We start from the raw sequence: 24,062 nt of genomic DNA on the forward strand, positions 1-24,062 counted from the left end.
AACCACCACCCTGAGATTACTGCAATAATGGAGAAATACAGAAATCTTTTACTAAGGAGAGATTCACAGATGAGTCTATCAAAGGAGTGCACCATCTGTAGTTGATGTCTCTGCTGTGGTAGTGCCATCTGAGTACCCTTCTGCTCAGTGGAAATGCTCAGATTCCCACACTCATGCACATATAATTCTGGAGACTGCTATTTCATTGGCTTCAAATTCAGGTTTACTCAAACAGTACGTATTTAATTAGTGACCCCTCACTTGTAATGAAGGATTTAAAGACTATGCTTTGTTTTTTTAAATCACCTGCAGGAAATTGCTCTGTGAGCTCTTACATATAGAGCGGTTGTGTGCTAGTACGAAAGAGCACTGCAAGAGCTCAAGTGACAGAAGATTTGAGCTTTCCTGAGCTCTCCAAGTTTGTGTCTCTGTTCATATCTCCTCTATCCTCCATAGAATTATTAATGGTGGAAGGCAGCACATAGTGCAACTACATTGCCAGTCTGCTCCACAGTAATGGTGGGGTTGGAGTTTTATGACTAAATACAAAATAACTAAAAAATGAGTAAGAGTTTTAAAGCACCCTGAATAAATGCCATTTAAATTTTGTTCAGTAGAGCTAACAGCATGCATTTCAAAAATTCTTATATGAGGAAAACATTGAAAATTCAATGTGAGCTTTGTGTGTGTGTTTCTATAATCTCATTTTACATTTGAAGTTTTGAGACTTGAACATCTGAATGTGTTTTTGGTTTGTGTTTTTTATGAATGACATCGAATAAACATTTTTTTTCATGGAAGCAATCAATTGAAATGTATAGTTCAACTTTCATTTGCACGTTGGTTCTGCTTTTCCTTTATAAAATAATAATGCACTCATATATCAACCTGCAATGTATGCGTGACAAAAACACTATCTCAAATAGCCACATTTATAATTATGTACAAATATGTGAGATATAGTTATGAATACTTCTCAGAGGCTTATATCCATTCCTAAATATGCAACACAGATTGCTTTTGAAGGCTTATTATAGAGTTGGCGTTGAGTAAATATACTTCTTTAATCAGGATGGTGGTGATATTTGCCTCCTCTGAAGATCACTGGGAGTGGGAGGACTTTTCATCATAGATGGTTCTGCCTGTGTTCAAAGCACCCACATGTACAAAGAGTGATGCTGAGAGCTGCTTACACACCTGTTAGTAACTGGAAATGTTTTGGCATACAACACAATTATCTGGATTTTGATAAAAGTTTATAGGTAGATACAAACAGGAACACAATTATCACATTTGTCCCAGAAGAAAATAATTCAAACTGTAGCTGGTCTGTGGTATCTTTCTGAAGTTGTCTTTCTTCAAGAGAGTATTTCTTTTCCTTCTTATTCACTCAATCTGCATTTTTTTAATTTAAATCATAGTTAATGTTGTTATTGTTTATTTGGCGTTTGTTATACTTCAGTGCCAAATGCTTGGATTGCATTAAGTGATTCAGACATGCATTTTGTGTGGACTCCTTTATGGTATGCTGATTTTAGATGAATGCTTACCATGCAAGTGGGGGGAGGAAGGAAAACAAAACAAAAAAGACCCCTAAACTAAATCCATGAACAGCATTAGAAGTTCTGACAGTGAAGTGCTGTCTGTCTTTGCCTGGTACTTATGTGAAATGATGTGGCAAAACAGATATTGCAGAAATAACTTATTTTTTGTCTGCTGTGTCAAATGATGAATGTTCATGTCTCTGTGGAGAATTTCTTAGCAAATGTGGATTTTGCTAACAAAAAGAAACAAACCAGAAGTTGCTTAGTTGTATCTGCTCAGTCTTCTTGACAACTGGAAGACTGCTTATCGAAAGAAATGTCCAACCATGACTTTAACTTTTGATACATTTTTGTGGAAAAATCAGTTATTTACAGTTTACATTTTTGACAAAGGAGAGAAAATGGCTGATTTAAAACACTGTTTGGAAGAGTTATTCAGAGTGACTGTATGAAGGTAGTTTGCAACTAAGCAATATTAAGGATAACCCAGGCCAAAAGCTGAGTATTTTCCACCAGCATTTTCCCAGTAGTTTTTTCCTTAGGACTGTGCCAGTAAAATTGCAATTGTTTTTTTCAGGATTACATTAAAATAAAATAACTGTATTTTAAAATTTGTTTGAATTTATTTTGAGTGAACATCTGTGTTGTTTTAGCTAATTTATTTAAATTAAAAGCAAATGTATACTCTAAATTGTACTGTCAGGAAAACTATGAAACCCTGAAGATCAGACAGCAGTAGGAGTGGTGGGAGGAAGAGGATCCATTATTAATGACTTTTTTTTTTTGTCGCAGATTTATTGTGTTGGTTCTTTCATATCTGGTTTGATTTAGATTTCTTGTGTTCATACTTTTGTTGGTCAGCATCTTTCTAGACTCAAACAAAATTACCATCTTCCAGAACATTCAGTACTGAGAGGAGGTTCATGGATATGCACGAATGAAGCTGGCACCTCTCCCCTCCATGAACAGTCACTAGAGCGAAAGAATTCTAAAACCAGCTGCTGTTCTTTCTGGCCACATCATTTCTGCTGTCTTTGAACCTTCCACTGATGGCTGAATAAATAACAGAATTGTTTTTATGGCAATGAAATTCTGAATATAAAATACATATTAAGTAAACACCTCAGTTGCCAAAGTCTTGCAGATCAAGTAAATACTCCTGGCTTGTTGCAATTGCTCTTTAAGTTTTCCTACAATTGGCTGGATGAGCACTATGCAAGATGTGTGGTCTTTTGTTGTTATAATTTAAACAATATCTCTTTCTTCCCCTATATATTTTTTTTAATGCTGGAACTTTGGCTTTAAGTTAGGGAAAAATGAATCAATGTACTGAGTAGTATCACACTTATTTTGAATATAAACGACTTGTTAATTATCAAATAACAGAAGTTACTCAAAATTGAGAAATTTGAGTTTTTAATATGTTTCCTCAGTAACCTAAGATACTATATGATGCAATTCTCTGTGGCTAGAAAATGTTGACTTTCATTCTAAAACGTAATTTTCCAACAAATGCAGTGAATAATCTGATTTTCTCCACTTAACAGCAAAGCTTAAATCAATACAACTGGAGACCTGAAAACAGCCTCTTGAAGGGATGTATTTTAGAATACTTTCTAAGAATTCAAAGATCAATACTGCAGGGAGCAGTTTTTATCAGACTCTGATATGTTGAACATGACCTGTGCAGCTTGAAATAAATGAGTCAAATTTGTACTTAGTCCATTGACATAATAAATATGATGTTCATAGCAGTGCGTTTTGTCACTTGTTTTATATTCTCCAAAGCTTCTAATCCTGTAGGACATGAGCAGACTTTGAGATCATTAATTAACTGGGAGTGTTTTCAATTTACTGTTAATCTAGTCCATTTTATCACATTTCATTGCAGTAATATTTACCTCCCTGTTGTTTACTGCATTCTATTGTTTTCTCCAATAATCGCAAAAAAAGATTTATTTATTTTAGACAAATCACCATGCTATCCTATATGTCTACCTATCTATATTTCAGAATGGATAATAGAAGTTGAGCTGAATTTAGTAGTGGACTTGCAGAGTTGAAATAAAAATGTTTTTAGGCATGTGGAAAAAAAAGGCTAGAAAGGGGAAAAAAAAAATCATCCTGCTTTCCTCCAAAGAACAAAATGCAGGCAGTCTGCTTGAGGCTTCATAAATATTACAAGATTAATATTATATTAATCTTGTAAAATAAATAAAATAAATAAAATAATCTCATAGTAGGAAGCAATGTAAAAGTAAATAAATTAATTACCAGAATAGGAAAATTACAGAATACGAAAATTCAATATCCTAAATATTTTTGATGATATTGTTAACCTTCTTATGGCATAGTCTGCAAATGATATTTTATCAAATTTTCCTATCAAAACATGCATGCAAGCTTTTACAGATAAGTATTCAGATTAAAGCTGGTTCAAAGTGTCATTTGCCTTGAAAATTAGTTGAAAGAAATGAGAACAATATGCATAGGAATTCTCTTACAGTAAATTCCTTTCTTCTGTCACCTGCCAGGACATGACTGGTCCTTGTTCATTGTTTTGATCACTAAAATGTTCATCCTGATGCTTTAAGCCATTTTTCTTCTATCTCCTTATTCTTCCTTCTCTCTAATGTTGCATATGTTTTGGAGAAAATCATTATTGCAAAGGCAAATGTTCTTCATGAATTTACTTAGTATTACTGTCTTGGCACTTAGAGTAAAAATATAGTGGAGTGACGTGAGTAGGAGAAACAGTCTCTGTATTAAACACTTTGAAATTTGGCTCCAGAGAATATTACACTTTTTTTTTTTTTTTTGTACATTATATTCTTACAAGGTTCAATTATAAGCACTGATTAAAAAAACGGTTGTTTTGCAGAAAATAAAGAGGATAAAAATTGAATGTATTTTCAGTCTAAGAGTTATGTTGTGAAAGAGACCATAAGTTAATGCTCATCCATATTGTGCAAATGATGCTTTGCATTCAAATAAGGGCACATATTTCCGTGGTTTGTTGACGGGTTTTCCTTGCAAGGAAAGTTAAGGACATGTAGACATGCTTATAGTGTAAGTATTCCTAATCTAGGGATTTTGTAAACCACATAAAATAGATATTTGCAGGATCTTCATTGGCGAAGGAGGTTTCTAAATGGTGAAGACATATGTGTATCATTGGTTTAAAATACTTTTGAATGGAATACAGAGATTTTTTTCATCAATATTTTGATGTTTGGTTGTCTGGAGGGGTAATTTAACTGTTGTGAAGGAAAATATATTCCTACTATGCATAGCATAAATATTTCTATTGTATTTTCTTAGCAGAGTTCTGATACTAACCCCATTGTTTCTTCTGAATGTCAGTGTCTTTCTGCCTAGCAGCATTCTGTCAACAAATAAACATCAAATAAGTAGAGAATATCAGCAACAGCGTAAAAGAAACCAATCATTAGTTGTCAAAATTTCAACTGGTTCCTTGAATAATTTTTTACTTAACTCTTTTTTTTTTTTTTCATTTCTTCCCTCAGAAATACAAAGAATATGAGAAAGACGTTGCAATAGAAGAAATCGATGGCCTTCAGCTTGTGAAAAAGTTAGCAAAGAATATGGAAGAAATGTTTCATAAAAAGTCTGAAGCTGTGCGGGTAAGCAGCAGAGCTGTCTGATATTTCATTCTCTAATGTCAAACTAAGCATGGAATTTAGGCTCTGCTCTGGAAGATGTACAAGCAGTTGAAAATGAAATGGAAACACTAAAGTTTTTTTAGAAGTATTTTTAATGCGGAAGTATTTTTAGAATCAGTTCTCCAGAGAATATATATAAATGTTTTATAGCATCAATAGATAAACACAAAAGTGTGTAGCAAGGTTTGGACTACCTGTTTCCCATATGGATTGGTAAGCTATCACTTGTGTTTGGTAAAATATATCTATTACAAATGGTTGTGCATTATTATATTAGAATTCACATAATCAAACCAAAGCAGACTTCATATTATTGCTTTCTAGTACAAAAATATTATTGGGAGAAACTTCCGATTTCAATAGCTGTCCTCTAGATCAAATCGAGGAAAAGTTGAAAATGCTTTTATTTGTGGTAAGTAGTACATAGCTGTAAAGGCAACTTATCAACAGTCTATAGTAGCTACCTACTGTATGTACTTCTGCACGCCTGAGTAGTTTGTTGTTTTTTTTTTTTTAAACTCCATTCTGACACCTTATTTGTGCTCAGTATTTTATTAGATTTACTGTAGAAAAAGGAAAAAGTCTGACACCTGTGTTCTTCTGCATTAAATAGGATTTTATTTTATTTTTTGTAACACTTGTCCTAAAGAATATCAGGTATTCCTGTTCTACTCTTCATTTTACATTATTCTTTGAAATTTAGGTGGCTGCCTATAACTGTAGTTCCTGTTGTATCAGCAGTGTCAATGAGCTGACAATCTGCTGTGGTGATGCTCTGTGCTGTCATCTACCTTGCTTTTGGTCATATGTCTGTTCAGTTGAGATGGAGGTCTCAGCATCTAAACTGTGAAGCTAAAGGCATCACCCAAGGAAGGGAATTCCATTTGCGTAGCTGCAAATACAATTCAGCCTTTCATTTTTATTTTTAGTGCAAAAGGGAGGAAGGAATTTGGTGCTCTTTTAGAGGCTGAATTTTCTGGGTTGGCAGCAAACTAAAACATATTTCGGCTTGTAAACTGAGCATACTTGGCAGGGAAGCAAAGAAAGACAAAAAAACATGGAAACCCCACAGTGCCATTTTAATGTTCTGTTTTTCAGAGGGAAAACTGCACTTTAAGGTACATGCAACAGCTTCCAGAAGCCTGCAAGTTGCCTGCAGAGGTACACTGATTATATAGGGATGGTTTTCCGTATTCTCTAGAGAAAACTAGTGCCCTGATGTTGTAAAAATGTCCAAAAGTGTTAGAGCAGTGATCCTCTAGAGCTAGAAGTGACAGCAAGCTGTGTAGAGTGGAAGAGAACACCTTTTCTATAGGTGTGGAGCACTGTGGGGAAGAGCACTTGTTCTCTCAGTTACAGCTTTATAATGAATGTTTTCCAATGGTGGTGAAGTGTATAGAGCTGCTTTGGCCTCTTCACATAGATGGAGTTTTTCCACTCCTCAGGGAGGAAAATAAGCAACCAAAGCTTCCTGCACCAATATAGGCTATTGTGCTCTGTGTAAATCTTAAAGCACTTGGATAGTGCTATCTGAACGAACTTCAGTGCCAAAATAACCCGACTGATATCTAGAATGTTCTTAGGACAGTTTCCATCTTTGGAAAAGCATTTAGAAGCTTGGTTTGAACAGGGATGCTTCATTTTAAAGTTAATTTCTCTAGCATATCTTTCAGGAAAGTTACTTTTTGCAGAAATACAAGACAGGGCTCATCTGAGGTGGTTCTTTGTGGGATTCAGAGATGGAATGGGTGACTGCCCACGCTCTGGTAATAAGTTCAAAACCTGCAAGAGTTCCATTTGACAGTAGAATTTACTATTTTTTGTCCTGATAAGTTTTGACCAGATTCTTTCTTTGGCACATTACAGCTCACTTTCTTATGCCTGTAGAAGTGAGGTATATATAGGACTAAGCATATATAGGACTAAGACCTATTCTACAGTAAGACAAAGCTGTGCTGAATCCTTCTGCCTCTAATACGGTAGAGTTTTGACCTAAACTTTGAGTGGAAATGTTCTGAGCACTGAAACCTAGAGATTAGATTAATCTTTTAGATGATTAGGGGTTAATATCTGGTAAGTAGCAAATGAAGATCAACTCCTGCCCAAGGAGGTTGTGGATGCCCCATCTCTGGAGGCCAGGCTGAATGTGGCTCTGGGCAGCCTGGTCCGATGGTTGATGACCCTGCTCATAGCAGGGGGGTTGAAACTCAGTGATCATTGTGGTCCTTTTCAACCTAGGCCATTCTATTCTATGATTCTTAAATATCATTCTGCCTTAGAAATGTGGGGCAACGATTGAGAAGGAATGTGTGTCACTCCAGACCACTGGTTGAATTAGCTACAGGTAGATCATAATCCGTAGTGTAGTGTAAAATACTTTTTAAATGAGGCACTTTAATCATTGCACTTTCTCAGCTTTTAGCATATGCAGCAAAATCTGACAACATTTCAGGAAGCTGCAGTCATACAGAATGTTTGATTTGTGAAATAGGTCAACAAGAAAGATTAGGAGATACAGAAATAGCATGGCATGGAAAGGTCATTTTTTTTGTTGTTTTCTTGTTTTCTTTCTTTTTTTTTCTTTTGTTTTGTTTTCTGTTTTGTTTTGCTTTCTACTTTCAAACACATTAACTTGTTCTGAGGTACTAATCACTACTGGATTCTCTTCTCCCTCCTACTCATTTATGGTTGAATTTTTATCTTTGTCTCATCGCTTTTCATAGTGATTAGTTGGTTCAGTGTGATTTTTATCATATTCATCCCATTTGAATTACCCTTCACTATGCAATTATCCTATCACAGAATGTCCTATTTTTGTGCTGTCAGATACATAAAATAAATGGAAAACTGAAAGTGCTAAACCAATTATGTAACCTTTTGTCATCTACTTACTGATGGAAACCCTTGCAAGCAACTCCCCCTACTCCCAGTGTTCACTATTTACATTAGATTTATGTCAGATCAGGATATTCCTGTTAACTGTTTCTTTCCTAGCACTGCCCTACTTAATGAAATTTCAGACAGGCAATTTGCAAATCTGATTTTTAAATATTTGTGACAGGGTTTGTGTTAATACTATGGACGAATGGTTTTAATTCCAGATTGTTAACACTTACCTTTGGTTATAACTGGCAAATGCAGAGGTAAAACTACGGCATTCTGATTGGGAAAAAAAGTCTTACTGCCCATGAGGTGGGACAAGTGGAAATATTTCCTGAGTTGTTTGGCAGTAGGTTTAATTTTACAGCCAAACCCAAGTAATCAGTTGGAAAGCATTGTGCAGTCCAATGTCACTTGTGATATTTCTTCAGCCATCTTTCCTGGACTTTTACTGATTTCAGTCAGGGGAAATGGGCTTGCTCAGACTTAATGTAAAGTTAGCTGTGAGGTTTTTTTATTGTAAGATTTTTAGGAGGTATCATGACTGTCTCCAGTCATTGGAAAATGAAGAGAATAGAGTACGATGGCATGGTGCTTACAGACAAAGGTCTATTTTAAGAAACTTAGTGGCAGAAAAGAGGTAGAATTAAAACTGTTCATTCGCTGTTTTTATTTTTTTCTAGTTAATGCTGTCATAGGAATAAAAAAAAGGCAAAGAAAAGAGGGAAGTGAAAAATAGTAGTATGAAATATAAATTGCTAGGGATTTATTTATTTTTTTTTAAAAGCCAAAATTAATTAGCTAGGTAGCTAAATTTTCATTTTCAATAGTATCATTCTTCAAGAAAAGAGGATCCTATAAAAATGGTTGTTGATTTACTTCTAAGATGGTGAATCAAATGTTAAGGATTATTTTTCTTTCAGGTAACTACCACCGCTACAGTGGAAAATAAAAATTAAAGAATATTTTATTAACTTTCTACCGTAGCTACCTGGTGTTTGTTTGGAGCTGATTCTCATTATAACTGTGCTGTGAGAAGTAATTGCTGTTGTACAGTAATTCAATTTCAGTGCATTCATGCATCAGTAAGCCAGTGGGGCTTATCTCGAGAAAGCCGTGACTTTAAAGCTTTTTATCATGAAATTCCACATGCAGAGAAATGATCTTCCAAGGAGTAGAATATCAGCATTAACATTTAACAAACATTTAAAATGAGGAAAAATAGATTTTTATTTTTCCTCACAGGTGCTTTTTACACCCGTCTTCAAACTGTTTTCATATACTGTTAGAGCTGTATTGTTCATACATGGATTCAAATACACATTACACTTTTTAAAAAATGTTTATGTTTATTCATATACTGTCTGTTTGCACATTTTATTTTATGGATGTGTACGTAAGTGTGAGTACATACCTTTAAACACATCGAGGTTTACATATGTAATATTAACAGGTGCAGTTTATTGATTTGCATGTGTGTGTGCATGAACTAAGTAAGCAATATGTTAAACTCCAACATGCTGCCTGACAATTACTGATGACCCTGATCAATAAATCAATTTTGTTTTGTATATGTATAAAGGCATTCATGCAAATTATAATTTATGTTGGGAGGGCAAAATGAGCTTGCTTAGATGAACATAGAGCTGTGAATATACATATTTTTAAGAAAACGAAAGTAATCATACTGAATAAGCTAGCCAATGAATGTAGCTTTACTTACAAACTGCCCACAGGTACTTTATTCTTTCCTTGGCAGCATGTAGTATTTAACTTTTCAGGTGTGTTGCTTAGAGGGGAGTGCGTCCCCATTTGATCAGACACATTGATCGGGGAAGGTGGTGTTTGTTTTCTGGTTGGATAAGGGTGATTTTTAGAATTGGATTTGGAGTTAGCTCTACCAACTGCTGAAACACCTTTCCATTCAAAGAGTTATTCCAGTCATTCACTTTAATGCTTCCAAATGATGTCACTGGAATCACACAAAAAGTAATGACTGAAAATTAAATACTAACAAAAATTAGAAAGTTACTATTATTTTACATTTGCTTGTTAGTTTTGAATAAGAAGTTTTTAATATAAAGTTTTGGGAGCTTTTTTGGTTTTCTTATGTGTAGGTTGTTTTCAGTGTCTTCTTCACTTGAGATTTATTGACTACTTTTCCCACAGTTTGCATTTGTCTTCTGTCACTTTCGATAGATGTTAAATCCTTATGGGTGTTACAGAGTGTGGCCTCACTGATGAAAGTTAGAGAAAATTCAATCATAAGAAAGGCTTGGAGATTAGAGGAACCTAAATGTTTTTGTTTTGGGAAGCTAATTGAACTAATGATGGGTAAAACCAAGAAATATTATGATAAGATGATGTATTGAAAATGGATGCCTTCAGCAAGACAAAAATCCAAATAAAAATAATAAGCAAAAATAGCAAGACCCAGCTACCTTTTAAATCGAGGAAACAGAAGATGTCCCTGTTATGCCAGTATGCCAGTTCAGAGCATTTACTGAGGACAGGACGTTCCTGAATGGTGCTGTTTTTCATCTAGATTGTATATTGTTAGATTGTGTATTGTTAACTTGTGGTTGAAACATATTGGCTTCCAACAATATATAAAGAAAAAATTGAGGCTACAGTGAGGAATATTCCAGCGAGTTTTTGAACAGGTATTATTTTTAAGAGACTATTTTGAATGTGCACTTTCTACAGTGTCCACTGTGGGTTTTATTACTGTTATTTTTATTCTAATTTTCTATCACTTAGATCAAAGCTAGATTGAGAATGACATTCTTGAGAAGGAAATGGTCGTCAATATTTCATATTCATATAATAGAAGATGAGAAGGTCCTACGCTTCAAAGCTTATTACTTTACAGGCCTAGCTATATTAAAATGTATAATAAACACATTTCTACTGTCCATACTGTTCCCTCATCAAGCTAACTTGCATCTGTAGAAGTACAAAGGAAAATGAATATCAACATACGCTACTTAAAGCTGTGCTGCACAATGGGTGCTGTTTTGATCAACAGATGAAAAAAAATATATAGAAGTTCCTGAAGGAAAAATTTGTAAATGATTATGGGTGGAAGGAGATTATGGTGAATCATCCCAATGTCACTATAAATAGTTTCAAATAAATAATGAAGACAATGTAAGAGATAGCTACAACTGTGTTAATTACTGGCAACAAATTAATACTTTTCAGCAGTATTTTTGCACTCACATTTAGTGTTTTAATGTAATTGTTGCCAGTTATTTCTGCTGTCATCTGAATTTTGCTCACAGTTTGACTGGTTCTTCATACGTAAGCGTTGAATTTCTGTTCTGAAAGCATTAAGGGCTTTACTTAATTTTTAGCAAAGTAGACTACACTGGAAGATAATAAGATGGTTAATAATCCACTGACAGCCAGAAGATTATTTAGAAGCATAATATGTAGTAATCATAACTTGAAGAATATTTAAAGACACATTTAATATTTTTCTTGTTTGCTACCGTTCCATTTAACATTTGCTTTTCTTGATGTGCAGAAACTGAGATCTTCAAGAAATATAGTATTAGCAAGCTTATTTTAGTTCAGTTCAGGTAGATCACATATTGCTTCTTTGCTTTTGAATTCTCTGAGTTTTCCAACATGTATGTACATTTATAAACAGGTATTGCTGTGACTTCTGAGAGATAATAAAGAAATCATGAAAATCATTATTTCATTCTCATTGAACAGCCAGTAGGCTTCTCTTAGCCTACATTCCTATTAAGGAACTGCAGCCTGTCCTTGGGTACGTTGCAGGTGAATGAAGGGGAAAGCAGCAATCAGCTGATTGCACACCTGTGGGACAGAGCAGCTGGGTGCTGTGGGAGCTGGGAGCTCTGTCTGAAGCACTGAATCAGAGCAGGGAGCTAAGGGTATTGACCAAATCGCTGTCTAAATCTAAAATTTCTTAAAGCCTGGTTTAGTTGAGACTGTGGAAAACTGTTTGACTGGAGGACGACAGGGAGAGAGAAACAAAACCTGGCTAACTCAGTTGTTTGCCTTTTCTCACACGTACAAAGTTTGAATGTTTAACTTCCATAGAATGGAAAGAAATCCAACAAGAACTTCACTGATCCTTTACTGTCTGCTTGGTCATTTATTTTTAATAGTTCAGGAATGGCTTCATTACAACAACTAGGAAAGTCAAAATAATTTTGTTTATCAACCTTTCTTCATTGGTCAGAAAGAATTTTCTACTTTCAGCCTCTGTGTACTGATCTGTATTAAAGGTAGAAACTATTAATTTGGTAAATCTATTTTTAAGGAAAGGACAGTGGTTTCTATGATTATTTTAGGAGATTTGAGGAATATGTATCTCCTTAGATTTTTAGAGTCAGCAACATAATCTGGCACATGGTGCCTCCAGGAAGCATTTCCTGTATATACCAACTTGCATGGTACTACTGCAGATCTGAAGCTCTCGTTCTGCTGCAGCTTGAAATAAATACCCAAACAAAGTAAACTTAAACTGGGCTTTGAATTTTGTCTGGCTTTAAAATTCTAGGCAATTTGTCTGCTCAATAAAACCAATCTAACTAGTCCTAGTGAATTCAGTGAATTTCTTTTGCAAGTTTAAATTTAGGGAGAAAAACAAAAAAGACAAAAAAAGTCTTAAATACGAGGAAAGGGGAAAATGAAGAGAAATCTTAAAAGCATTTTATGCTGGAAATGATTATGATAGTTTTATCCTTACTGCTGAGAAAAGAAGTGAAAAGTATTTAAAGATAGCGCTTTCAAATCTAAAACACTTATCTGAAAATACAGGCAGAGAGAAAAATCAAACCAGACACTTCACAGAATAATTCATTTATTAAACTTCATTGCAAAAGTATATAACATTAAATGTTTGCCATCAACAACATAAAATAGCTTTTCTCACAGCAGGAACAAAAAAGTAAAGTAGGTTTGGAAGAATAAACTAGGAGAGGTTGGCCTTATGTATCCTTCTTTCTTATCACTGTTTGGAGAATTACCATATTTTAATATTTAACATTATTTTAACAAAAATAGTTGTATTTTCAACTTGATGTTTACCATCTGAATTATACATATAACTTCAAAGTTTTATATAGTGTGTTTAATTTCACTTGTATGTCACCTGTTCCATTATTTATAATTTTTAGTTCATTTTTTTTAACATACATATCATTAAATCTATTTTTTGGAATGATAAACACTATTCTCAGACATTGTAAGCATGACATGACAATGTAATTAAAAAAAATCAGGTTCAGCTCACTTAGGTTGTTTCCTGTTACATATTATTAATTGACTACTTTAAATACTCTCTTGAGAGAATACCCCATGGCCTGCAGTGCTGTTTGTATAATATTAGCCTGTTTTCTGCAACATGACACACATTCAGTGTAACGCTCACATAATGAACAAAGGTAACTTCTTGGAGAGAACCCTCTGGGGCATGCCCTGTGCTTGTCACAGCACAGCTGCTCATGCTGCTGTCTTTTCCATTACAAGATCTGGAAGCAAACTGGTAGCAAATTTTTGGTGATTGCAGTGTACATCTTTGTCCGCCCAAAACTGTTGTAGGTTCTCTTCCACAATAGCACATTTCAATGAAACATGCTCTAAGGAGAATCTATTAGTATTTTTAAAGGAAATTTACTCCTGGCTCTGTTCTTGCTTTACACTTTTGTATGGAAACTGTTGAGTCCTGGCCTGGAGCACTGATTGAGCACCTGAGGAAAGGACCCGGCCAACACCGGGTGCACAGGTGAAGGCAATTCAGTGTTGGGTGCACAGGTGAAGGCAATTCAGCTGTGTCACGGAAGGAGTGGAGCCTGGATGCACCTCTTTTAGACCTCATTTAAGGGCTGACTGCCACTGGGGAAGGGTCTCTTCCAGGAGATCCCTCCTTTGTGGAATTTTGCTAGCCTAGATCTTCAGAGATGGGTAAGTGCTTTTACTTTTTCTTTGTAATACCTTTCTATCCTGCCAGTCCTTTTGCCATTACGTCTCCTGCGTTACCATTCCATCACAGCGGTCTTTCTATTGTTCCAGCTTGCCATGCCAGATCAGCCAGGGGCTATGGCCCAGCCAAGATGGCTGCAGGAGCACCATAGAAAGGGAATGTCCTAAGGAAAGAGCTGAGGCAAATTGATTTTGCAACTTTTGCAGTTAAAATTAATCTTTGGCATATTGATGAATACTAAGAAAAAAATCTCATTCTATTTGTTTTGTTAACATTGAATTTTTTTAATGATCCTAGCCTATACTCTGATATGCTTGCAAATTGGTACTGGGTTCTATGATTGAAGGATTATTTAGTGCAATAACAAATGAACCCCAAACCCTAAGCTGGTAACCTGAAAGAGTCTTTCTTTTCCTTAAATAAACTCAGATTTTGTTCATTGCATGAGGTGAAAAGCCCATGTGAAAGGAAAGCAGAGGAAGGAGACAGGAGTGAGCCACATCAATTAAATTTACTTTGGGTTTTAATTTCTTTATTCGCCTTATTATGTGGCTTAAAACCACATCAAAATATCATCCTATCTGATTAGATGTGTGTCAGGTACTCTGGTGAATGCCCCAGTGTTTAGGGAAATTTCTGATCATCTGTGTGCAAATCAGTTGCTTCAAGCCTGATACTCCATATTGCATGCTGTACTAGCAGGTTAGCATCTCCTGTTCCAACTCATTTGTAGAGCATCAATTTCTTCTGTATGATAGCTTCAGGAAGTTGAACTCTTGAGCTCAAGATGTAGAGTTCTGATTAAAAGTGTTTTAAATTAAAAAAACTGAAATATCAGGGAAAAACCTTGAAAATTCACTTTTTCTGGGAGCAAGGCAGAAGTTTACTCTCCTGCTGAATGAAACGACTTTCAGTTTTGAGGCTTCTGCTAGACAGATGGGCAATATCATCAGCTCAACATAAACCTGCTCAACCCTGAATCTCATGGCTATCAAATTCTGTTGGTATTTGAGCCTTGGACACTGGAGATAAAGCAGCTTTAGAGGCGATAGAAACGATGTAAAAAATCCTATTAAGAACACAGAATTGCTGTTGATTAATTGACTGATTAATTAAAGTATGCTTTAAAATAATCTGATAAGGGATTTTAAATCACTTTCAAAGATGATTTTTGAAAGTGGAGTTTCACAAAAACGTCCAAGCAATTCTTCTCCTGTAGATGAATTAAGATCTTAAAACATTTATGTTGTCGAATTAAGATCTGCAGAAAGAGCAGCTGAGGCCAAGAGCTCTGCAAAGCTGTGCTGCAGTGCACTGGTGTAAAAGCAGGTACAGAGAGCGATGCGTTCGGCGTTGCTCTTCTGCTTTGAGATGACACCCAGAAAAGCAGAAATGTGATTTTGTTCTTGTGGCATTTGAAGTGTTTGAAAGAGAAAATTGCTGATCTTTTCATTTTGAAGTGTCTCCTTCTCATTGTGTCATTTGGTGCTTTTTCTTCTGTACTGTGGCAATAGTCATTTATTTCAGGTAGCGTCTTGATTTCAGTATCACACTATGATTATGGCTTGTTAGCAAATGTTTTAATATTAGTTACACATGGAAAAAATAACAAGTTATAGAGAAAACTATAACTTACAGTCTGTAAAAATAGATATGGCCTTGTATTCCTGGATCGAATGCATGTCTTTGTCCTTTTAGCTAGCAGAACATATCGTGGACGATTGCTTGCATAAGTACTGCAGGAGGACAAACAGTCTGAGCAAAACATAACAGAGAAAGGTATTTCGTGGAAGAAATGAGCGGTTCCGAAGCGATACTGTAAATTGAAGATTTATTGATGAAGCTTTTTTTTATTATAAAGGCTAAATTGCAGGAATTAGTGGGACACAATGCGCTACAGAAATATTGTGTTATAGAAAGTCTTGTGCCCTTCATTTCTGATTCCAGTAGGATGGAAAAATGCACCAAGAAACTTATTTGCAAAGGAAAAGGAAATAACTGCTCGATACCTGTGGGTGTATTTGTTCTAAGAACGAGCTGGAATTGGAGAAGCAGATTATACTGCAGCAAAATGCAGTTACACTGCACTTTTAGATCTCGTGCATTGTCATGTCCCCTTTGCCAGATGTGCTCTAGAACCTCCTGAAATAACTGCAGCACAACTTGCGTGTCAGAGCTCAGGGGGGCACATGTGGTCAGTTTTTCATATAATTCTTATGTGTAAAGGTGAGACAGTTTAAAACCACTTTCTGTAGTTCATTTGAAATAGCTGGCAAGTCTGTGTTGCAGACAGAGGGCACCTTAAGGGAGAGCAGTAAAAGACTACTTTGCGTTTCACAGTGTTTCAGCAGCAGATTGGGATTGTTGGGTTCTGGTACCCTTTGGGATTTTGTCCTGTTTCACACACTCAGCAGATGAGAATAATATCTGTAATTAAACAGGGTTGGCTTATGTTGAACTTTTTCCTGACACTGAAAAAGGATTTTTGTTAAGAAAATCATTATTATCATTCATTTCCCATATCTTGTGATGAGATGGTAATTTAACACTTTTAAATCTGCCAGTAAATTAGTAATTCTAGAGTTATTAATTTTGAATTTATCTTAATTATCTTACTTTTATGGATATTTATGAAGTGTTATTTTTTTACACATGGAAAATTACTACTGTTATTCTTAAGATGTGTCTAAAAGGAACTAAATTGTCCTATTTTAATGCAAATATTTCTGACATATAAAAATGGAAATACTGGCTTGGTTTTTGAATTAAGCAATTTTCATTTAAATGTCACTGAATCATTACAGAAATGGGAATAGTTATTTTCCTTTTGCTTGTAGATAATTCCATTCTCATGATCTCAAAATTAAATGACTAGACTCCTGGTCTTTATTTTTGACTGAAGTTCAATAAGGAATTAAATTAATAAAAGATAAGTCCACAGGTGGCTAATTAACATGCTGATGGACGATGTGTAGTTCAAGAAGTCCATTAAACACTTTTTTAAGTATGCATTGCTGACCACTGCTGGGGAGAGGCTTGGAGCTATGTACGAATGATTCCTACATGCTGACATCATGTGGTGTGGTGGCATACACTTGTTGCTGTGTTTCTATATGCATCATGAAAAGCTGAAGTTAAAATTCATTAAATCTGAGGTATTTGGTTTTTGTTTTCTTTGGCCATTGAAGCTTTGTTTGATATAGAACAAAGCTGTTAATGCTGGATTAAAAAAGATGTATACATGCATTTACTGTAATGATCCAGTTTTGTTCACCTCTTTTAACCTGTTTATATCTGTGAGAATGCAGGCAGTACTATGCATTTCTAGCCTGGATGCAGGTGATGACAGATTTGAACTTTTACCCAATACACTGCTTGAAAACAGTATAGATTGATAGAAATACATTTTATTACTCTATTTCTCTCGTGATGCCCATAATGCAGGATAATCACAAACACTCTGCAGACTCGCTTGCTGTCTTTCATGACTAAGTAGGTGGAGTGTGTAGTGAAAGCTGGAGGGATGGAGATTGGTTAATTACATTCAGCAATTCCATGTGACAGCCTGTGCTGAAGGAATTAGCAATGCCTTAGTAGACCTTACTTAAGCCAGAAGCTATTGTAATGCTCTGTTTTGGAGATTCGTGGAAATTATTTAATTACCTTGATTCTTCCCTCTCGTTTGTGTCCAAGTTCTCATTAAAAGAAAGAAAAGAAAAAAGTTTGATCGCTCTTTTGTGGTTTTTATACTAAACTTTGAGGCAATTACTTCACTTCTTCTGTGTTATATCAATACTCTCCACTACTTTTTTCCCAGTTCTCTTGTAGTCTGCCTCCTACCAGCATACTTACTATTTTTTTTTGAAGAAATTCTACTGTTTTTCTGCTGTTTTATATATATATATATATATATATATATATATATATATATATAAATGTTGTTTTATATATATATATATAACATATTATCTATAAAATAATTACTATATATATAAAAATTTGGGACCACATATTAATTTTTCTTGTTTTCTTGAGTCTTCTGAAAACTTTTAATCTTTATTAAGTCTACTTTGCACTGCTGCGTTACTCACTATGTGATGCCACATCTTACCTTCTAATCAGTTTTCTGTTTGTACTTACTGTTCCTTAAGTACCATTAAACTGGGATGGTGTACTTTCTTCTTTCTTCCATAATTAAGACAGTAATGTCTTTGCTGTTCGAAATGCAATGAAATCAGTAGATTGCTTACCATGTATGGTTTTTCAGGACAGGTACTTGGGAGGTGAGGAGGGGGAAGACTTTCTATCATTGATCATTACAAGTTGGCAGCTTTTCTTTCAGTCAGCAACAACGGAAGCGCTGGAAAATTCACAAGATTTTTTGTTAAAAATATACATCTGTTTTTGAAAATGTGGGTTTGAAACAAAGCTCCTGCCCTTTCGGAATGATGTCAATGATGATTGCAAAAAGACCATTTAAGCTAAATGATGCTTGTTGCAGTTGCTTTTTTTTTTTTTTTTTTTTTTTTTTTTTTTTAATGCTTCCAGTGTGGAAAAAATGCGAACCATAATCCTTTGACTTCTTTTGAAGAATCAGCTTTTGTAATTAGTGTATTCAGGGGAAGGCAGTGGGAAGGGGTGGGGGAGAAGGCACAAACAAAAAGAATTGTGAATCTGGAAAAGATTCCAGCCCCTGGATGATCATTATTTGATTTTGCACTTTTTGATTTTGCACATTTTTCAGTTACATTGCAGGTCTGCTGCTATTTGCAGCATGCAAACTACTTCTTGTGAAAGGAATAATAAGAATTACAGTGATCTAGGATTCAAAGGGAGAGGAGAAGAGTTTGTTAGAATATTTTAGATTAGTTCTCTAATGACAGGATTTGAAAGTTGGTTATTACACAAGTTTATACAGCCAAATGATGGCATAGGAAAGAATGTGGTTTTACTACATTATCAAAGTAGGCAAGGGTAATTTAAGAATGTTTTAGAAATAAAGTCAAATAATGAGTTATATATCACATTAAAATTTTTAATGTAACATATTATTAGGTAGGTCTGTAGCCATATACATTTTTAATATATTTTGAGTGCATGGCTTCTGTATGATCAACCTTACCATGCACAGATGCAAAATCATAAGCATCCAGTTGGTCTTTCTGAGGATTATATTTATTAAAGGAGATAAGACGTAGTCAATGTAAACTCTAGACTTTCTAATAGCTAAAATAGCTAAATATTTTTTTAGCTATATATAGCTATATATTTTTTAGCTATATTTTTAGGAAATAGATAAAATATTTCACCTAAAATAAAATAAGTAAAAAATTAGAAGTGTTTCATAACCTATACATGATTTAAAAGTAGTCTTAAATGGCTCATTCCATAGCAGAAAAGTTGAGAATCATGGCACAAAAGAGTGTGTCATGGCACAAAGATGAATTTTCTTACAATATTCTTATATTTTACACATTATTTTCACACATCTTAAAAGGCTGAAATCTTTGTGGGACCAATGTAGGAACAGAAAATATTCTTTATTTCTTCTTGCATGGTGTATAAATGTGAACTGTGAAGACAAAGGTAGATGGGATATTAAAAATCATAAGCGCTAAGCTGTGGGTTAATTTTAATTTGCTGGAGTAAAAGTTTTCCAATGCAGCTGGAGCGTCAGGGATGTTGATGGATGTTCGTGGATTGTGATACTGTAAAAGCTGGTTTTAAAGCTCTAGAACCTCTTGTGTTGTATGAGATGTAACGTTAAGGCTGCATGCAACAATTAGTTGCTTATTGTGCTTTGTGGGAGACAAACAAGTGTAGCCTACTGTCATAAAGGCAGCCTATGAAATTTTATAAAAATGTAAAATGATTTGTCTACCAACTTTGTAAGCTTTCTTTTTTGTTGCTTTATTTTATTTCTAACTTGCATTTAAAAGGACTTGTCAATCTCAGTATTTCAGCCCATGCAATTCTTCTTTGGAAATCCAACTCTCCTGTTCTGCTTGTTAATTATTTCATATGGTATTTATTCATTAGGTGTTGCAAATACAAAATTAATACATGAATTTTACCCCTTTATCTAGCTGTCATTGTGTTAAGTGCTTTTGTTATCTGATGTGATGAGGTAAATTTTATTAATGTTTTTGTGCTGTAATCACAATAGTATTAAAAGAAAAGGAGTAATCCTTTTGATTTAGAACAAATAGAATAAATCTAAGTTAATCATTTCTAGTTTGCTAGACTGTATATTCACTTGGCTTCTCTCACTTTTATGTATCTTAGGGTATCTTTTCAAATGTTTAATGTGTTAACATTTTTGTGGTTAAAAGCTGTTAAATTGTTCCCCTTTACCTTTCTTTCATTGGGGAATTCAAGTACTCTGAGCCAAAATTAGCACTCAGGTCATTACAAAGACACTGCTGATATTGTATTTCATACTTAATGAATCTTTATTGGCATCTAGGTCTAACCTTGACTATGCTCAGCGAATCATAACTTGGCAGTAGGTGTGCCAATGTCCTGTCTAATTCCAGGGAAAATAAACTTGTCTTTTCCAAGTATTGGCAATTTCATAATGAAATGCTGTTTTGTGCTTCTTTTGAAGAAAAGCATATAGATCTATGCTTTGTGAAAGCCTTGTTCCAAAAGCAGCTGAACAATGCTCTGGAGATGCAGTGCTGGCCCAGATGGGTTTCATAATCTGGGTGCTGCTGCCAGCTGTAGAGGGGCAGTATTTAGTCTTGCTCTAGTGTAGTTACAGCCTGAAAAGCCTAGACTTGGCACCTTGCTAGCAAAGATCTAGATTTCTTTTCAGGAGTCTAATTTAAAAAATTCAGATCTCATAGATTTCTATTGCAGGGAAAAAAGTAGAGGTTTTTTTTTTTTCTTTAAGCTTTAAGGCCAGCTCCAAACTCTTTGAATAAGGACTAAGTAGAAACTGAACACAGTTTCTCAGATATTTGAAAGAGAGCCCTCTCTATCTGTTCAGAAATCTCTTTCCTTTTACTAGGAAAGCTATTCTCTTCTTCCCTGCGTAAGAAATCTGCCAAGCTTTTGATCAACTTAAAAGTCACCTTTGTCCTTTTTATTTTTTAAGTCAATGCTCTATTTCTAAATCTGGGGACTATTTCCTTTTCTGCAGTTCTGATGCATGTGCAGCTCATGTACTGATAGATTCTAGGGTTCTTAAAGGATGTTTTTGCTTTTTGTTTTTTTCCTCCCCAAGAAATATGCCTTTGTCAACTGCAAGAGAAACCATTGCAAAATGGTCCCCAGGCAGTGTTTAGGATTTTTTCTTGTTATACCAATTAATCCAACTTTTGCCATAGGGTATAACTAATATTTGTTGCCTGTGAACATACCTGATATTTCAGAGCTTGTCATCTCTGCCATGTAATATAGAAAGGGGATGTTGAGAGCAAAGGGTTTTGTGAGACTTATGTGAAAAGTGGGATACTGCAATCAAGAGAGAATATTTAAATGTCTCACTTAAACTGTCAGGCAAACTAGATATGCAGTGATGCATATGTTCTGAGAATATCAAATCTGCTGTATGGGGTATCTTCAAAGAGAGACTTTGAAATAGAAATTACAGCTAAAGTGAATTCTGTATAGCACTCCCCTGTCTTCTGGAATTGACATCAAGCTTGCCTCAGAACATGATGACCAAAAAAAAAAAAAGAAAAAAAATTCCCACAAAGGCCACCTGGGAACATAGAGAGCTTCTAGAAATGTTAACATTATTACTGAAGTTGCAGAGCAGCCAAACTGGCAATATAATTCACTGTATGCTTTAATTTTAATGCCTCAATCTACTCTATCTGGAAATAACTTAATTAAAAAAGAAAGAAGAGAATACCTCCAATGCACTGATTACTTTTGGGGTAAGCTGTGTGAAATCTGTCAGAGTTCACAGTATTTCTGAGCTTGATTTTCTTTGGATTTGAAAATAAACCCTAAACCTCAAGGAAGAAACGCCACCATGGCTCGTTTCATTACTCCTGGAAAATAATAAAATAGAATTAGCATTTTCTTCCTGTAGGCATGCTGGTATTCTTAGGTAGCTGTCTTCAGTGAGGGCAGGGCTGGGAGCGGTGATCTTTTTCATCACTGCAGCTCTCTTCTCACTGATATTAGCCTTCATTTGTGTGGGATCTGCAGGTCTTTGTGCTGGCCTGTGAGCACTGCTGGTTGCTGAAATTCCGAGAGTGCACCTACAGAAGATAAACTGAGAGTATTTCTTTGCTTATATTTTAATGAGGGAGAGTACTATTCCTTACCTCCCACTCCCCTGCTTTGCAGAATACTTGATCTTCTGTGTGAAAGGGCAGCTTGTTTGGTTTGATTTTGCTTTCCTACATCCACAGTCAGAGACAGTAACTCTTGGGTTTTTTTTTTTTTTCCTTTCTAACTAAAGGATTAATTGGCTTTGAGGTTTTCAAGCCTGTACTTTACAAAGAGTAACTGTGGAGAGAAGCCTGTGTGGGAGACAAACGGCTCTGAGGCAGAGCAGTGCTGTTTGTGTGGCCAAGCTCTCTGAAGTTCTCCATGAAATTCTTGCTTAGAAATTGAAAGGTAAATTGGAACAATTTCTGTGCCTTTGACAGAGCTGGCTCCTCTCTGTGCTGCTACAGCATTCATACTGGTGATTATTTTTATTCTAGTAGCTTGTAGGAAATACTCAGAAATCTTTATGTACTGATTTCTTTCTTTGAGAACCAAAGCGCGTGAAGCTTTAGAAACAAAACAACTGAGGAAAAATGCTGTTCTCTTGAAAAGACTTAGCTATACACACATTGTGTGCACTGATATCCACTGCAGGACATCAATTTTCTTTCTTTTTTTTTTTTAATATGGAATATTTCAGAATTGCTTGCATATTCAGACAGTTGTGTGCTGACTTGCTCACTTCCAGCAGTTGCTCAAACCTGAGCTGCCTGCTTGTTGCTCAGGCAGGTTCTTTCAGTTTGAAATTCTTCCAAAAATAGAAGATTCTCAGTCTTTTTTCAAGAAAGTGGCTTTTTTTTTTTTTTGGCTTTCCTTCATCAGGAGGCAATGTAAACAATATGAAGTTGAACTGAACTGAAGAACTGACCCAAAACAAATTGAATTTCCAGAGATGGGAAAAATCACCCTCCTGAACCCAGAGTTCTTCAGTTCTGCTTGGTGCTCCCGAACTTTTGAATCTTGCTTTAGACAAGAGAGAAGTCAAATTTTTCACTGAAAGTGCACTGTAGCTGATCCTGACCAGTTCCTTCTGCTGTGTAAACTCCTGGGGTGGTCTGGTCCAATCAGACAGAGTGGCAGTGAGTCCTCAAATGAGTTAGGACTATGGAAAGACAGTTCGCAAATTAGTGTAGAGTTTGGAAAATGAATGCAAATAAATATGTAATTCTGTTGAGGAAAGCATTATTAATGCTGTCATTTCTGTGATGCAGTGGACCTTTCCACAAGAAAAAAGCTGGTTGGTGATGAGTTTACCTTTCAGGAGGGAAGAATCAGCTCAAACAGGAATGCCCTCAAGTTTTTCTTTAGAGAAAATCTTAGAATGGCTTGGGTTGGAAGAGACATTGAAAGTCATCTAGTGTCAGCCCACCTGTCATGAGCAGGGCTTCCAACCACTAAATCAGGCACTAGGCTCTTTTGTCCACTCCAAATACAAAACACGTTTGTTTGCCCTTGCTTTCTCTACTGTAAGGAAAGTTAATGTGTATGTTAGGAAAAACACTTGAATGACTGAAAATTAACAGCTAGGAACCAACACCAACTTGGAGAATGTTTCTAAAGTTGAAAAGAACCTGTCACATATGTATCATATTTTAGGAGGAAAGATGAATATTTGTGGCAAGTGGGAGGCTGGGATATTGCTGGCGTTTATTGTGCTGGCATCACTTCTGAGTGGCATCTCTGGTAGCCTAATAGCCTGATTCAAGTCTGAAACATGCTGTTTGATCCTATTCATATCTGAAATAGTTATCATCTCTCAATTTG

At 35.3% G+C, this 24,062-nt stretch overlaps 1 protein-coding gene across 9 annotated transcripts in view; it reads left to right on the plus strand.

Annotated features, from left to right (window-relative positions):
• The window catches only part of CACNA2D3 (calcium voltage-gated channel auxiliary subunit alpha2delta 3), a 466,111-nt gene that overhangs the window by 147,465 nt on the left and 294,584 nt on the right, over positions 1–24,062 (plus strand). For all 9 annotated transcript variants that reach the window (XR_007379393.1, XR_007379392.1, XM_048957969.1 and 6 more), the window contains exon 3: positions 5,072–5,188. Coding sequence is in view for 7 of the 9 variants with exons in the window: in XM_048957963.1 (XP_048813920.1) it covers positions 5,072–5,188 (117 nt within the window). In the remaining 2 variants the exon portion in view is untranslated. The remainder of the gene's footprint in view (positions 1–5,071; positions 5,189–24,062) is intronic.

Source organism: Lagopus muta, chromosome 11, assembly GCF_023343835.1.
Source record: "Lagopus muta isolate bLagMut1 chromosome 11, bLagMut1 primary, whole genome shotgun sequence".
Classification (NCBI taxonomy): domain Eukaryota; kingdom Metazoa; phylum Chordata; class Aves; order Galliformes; family Phasianidae; genus Lagopus; species Lagopus muta.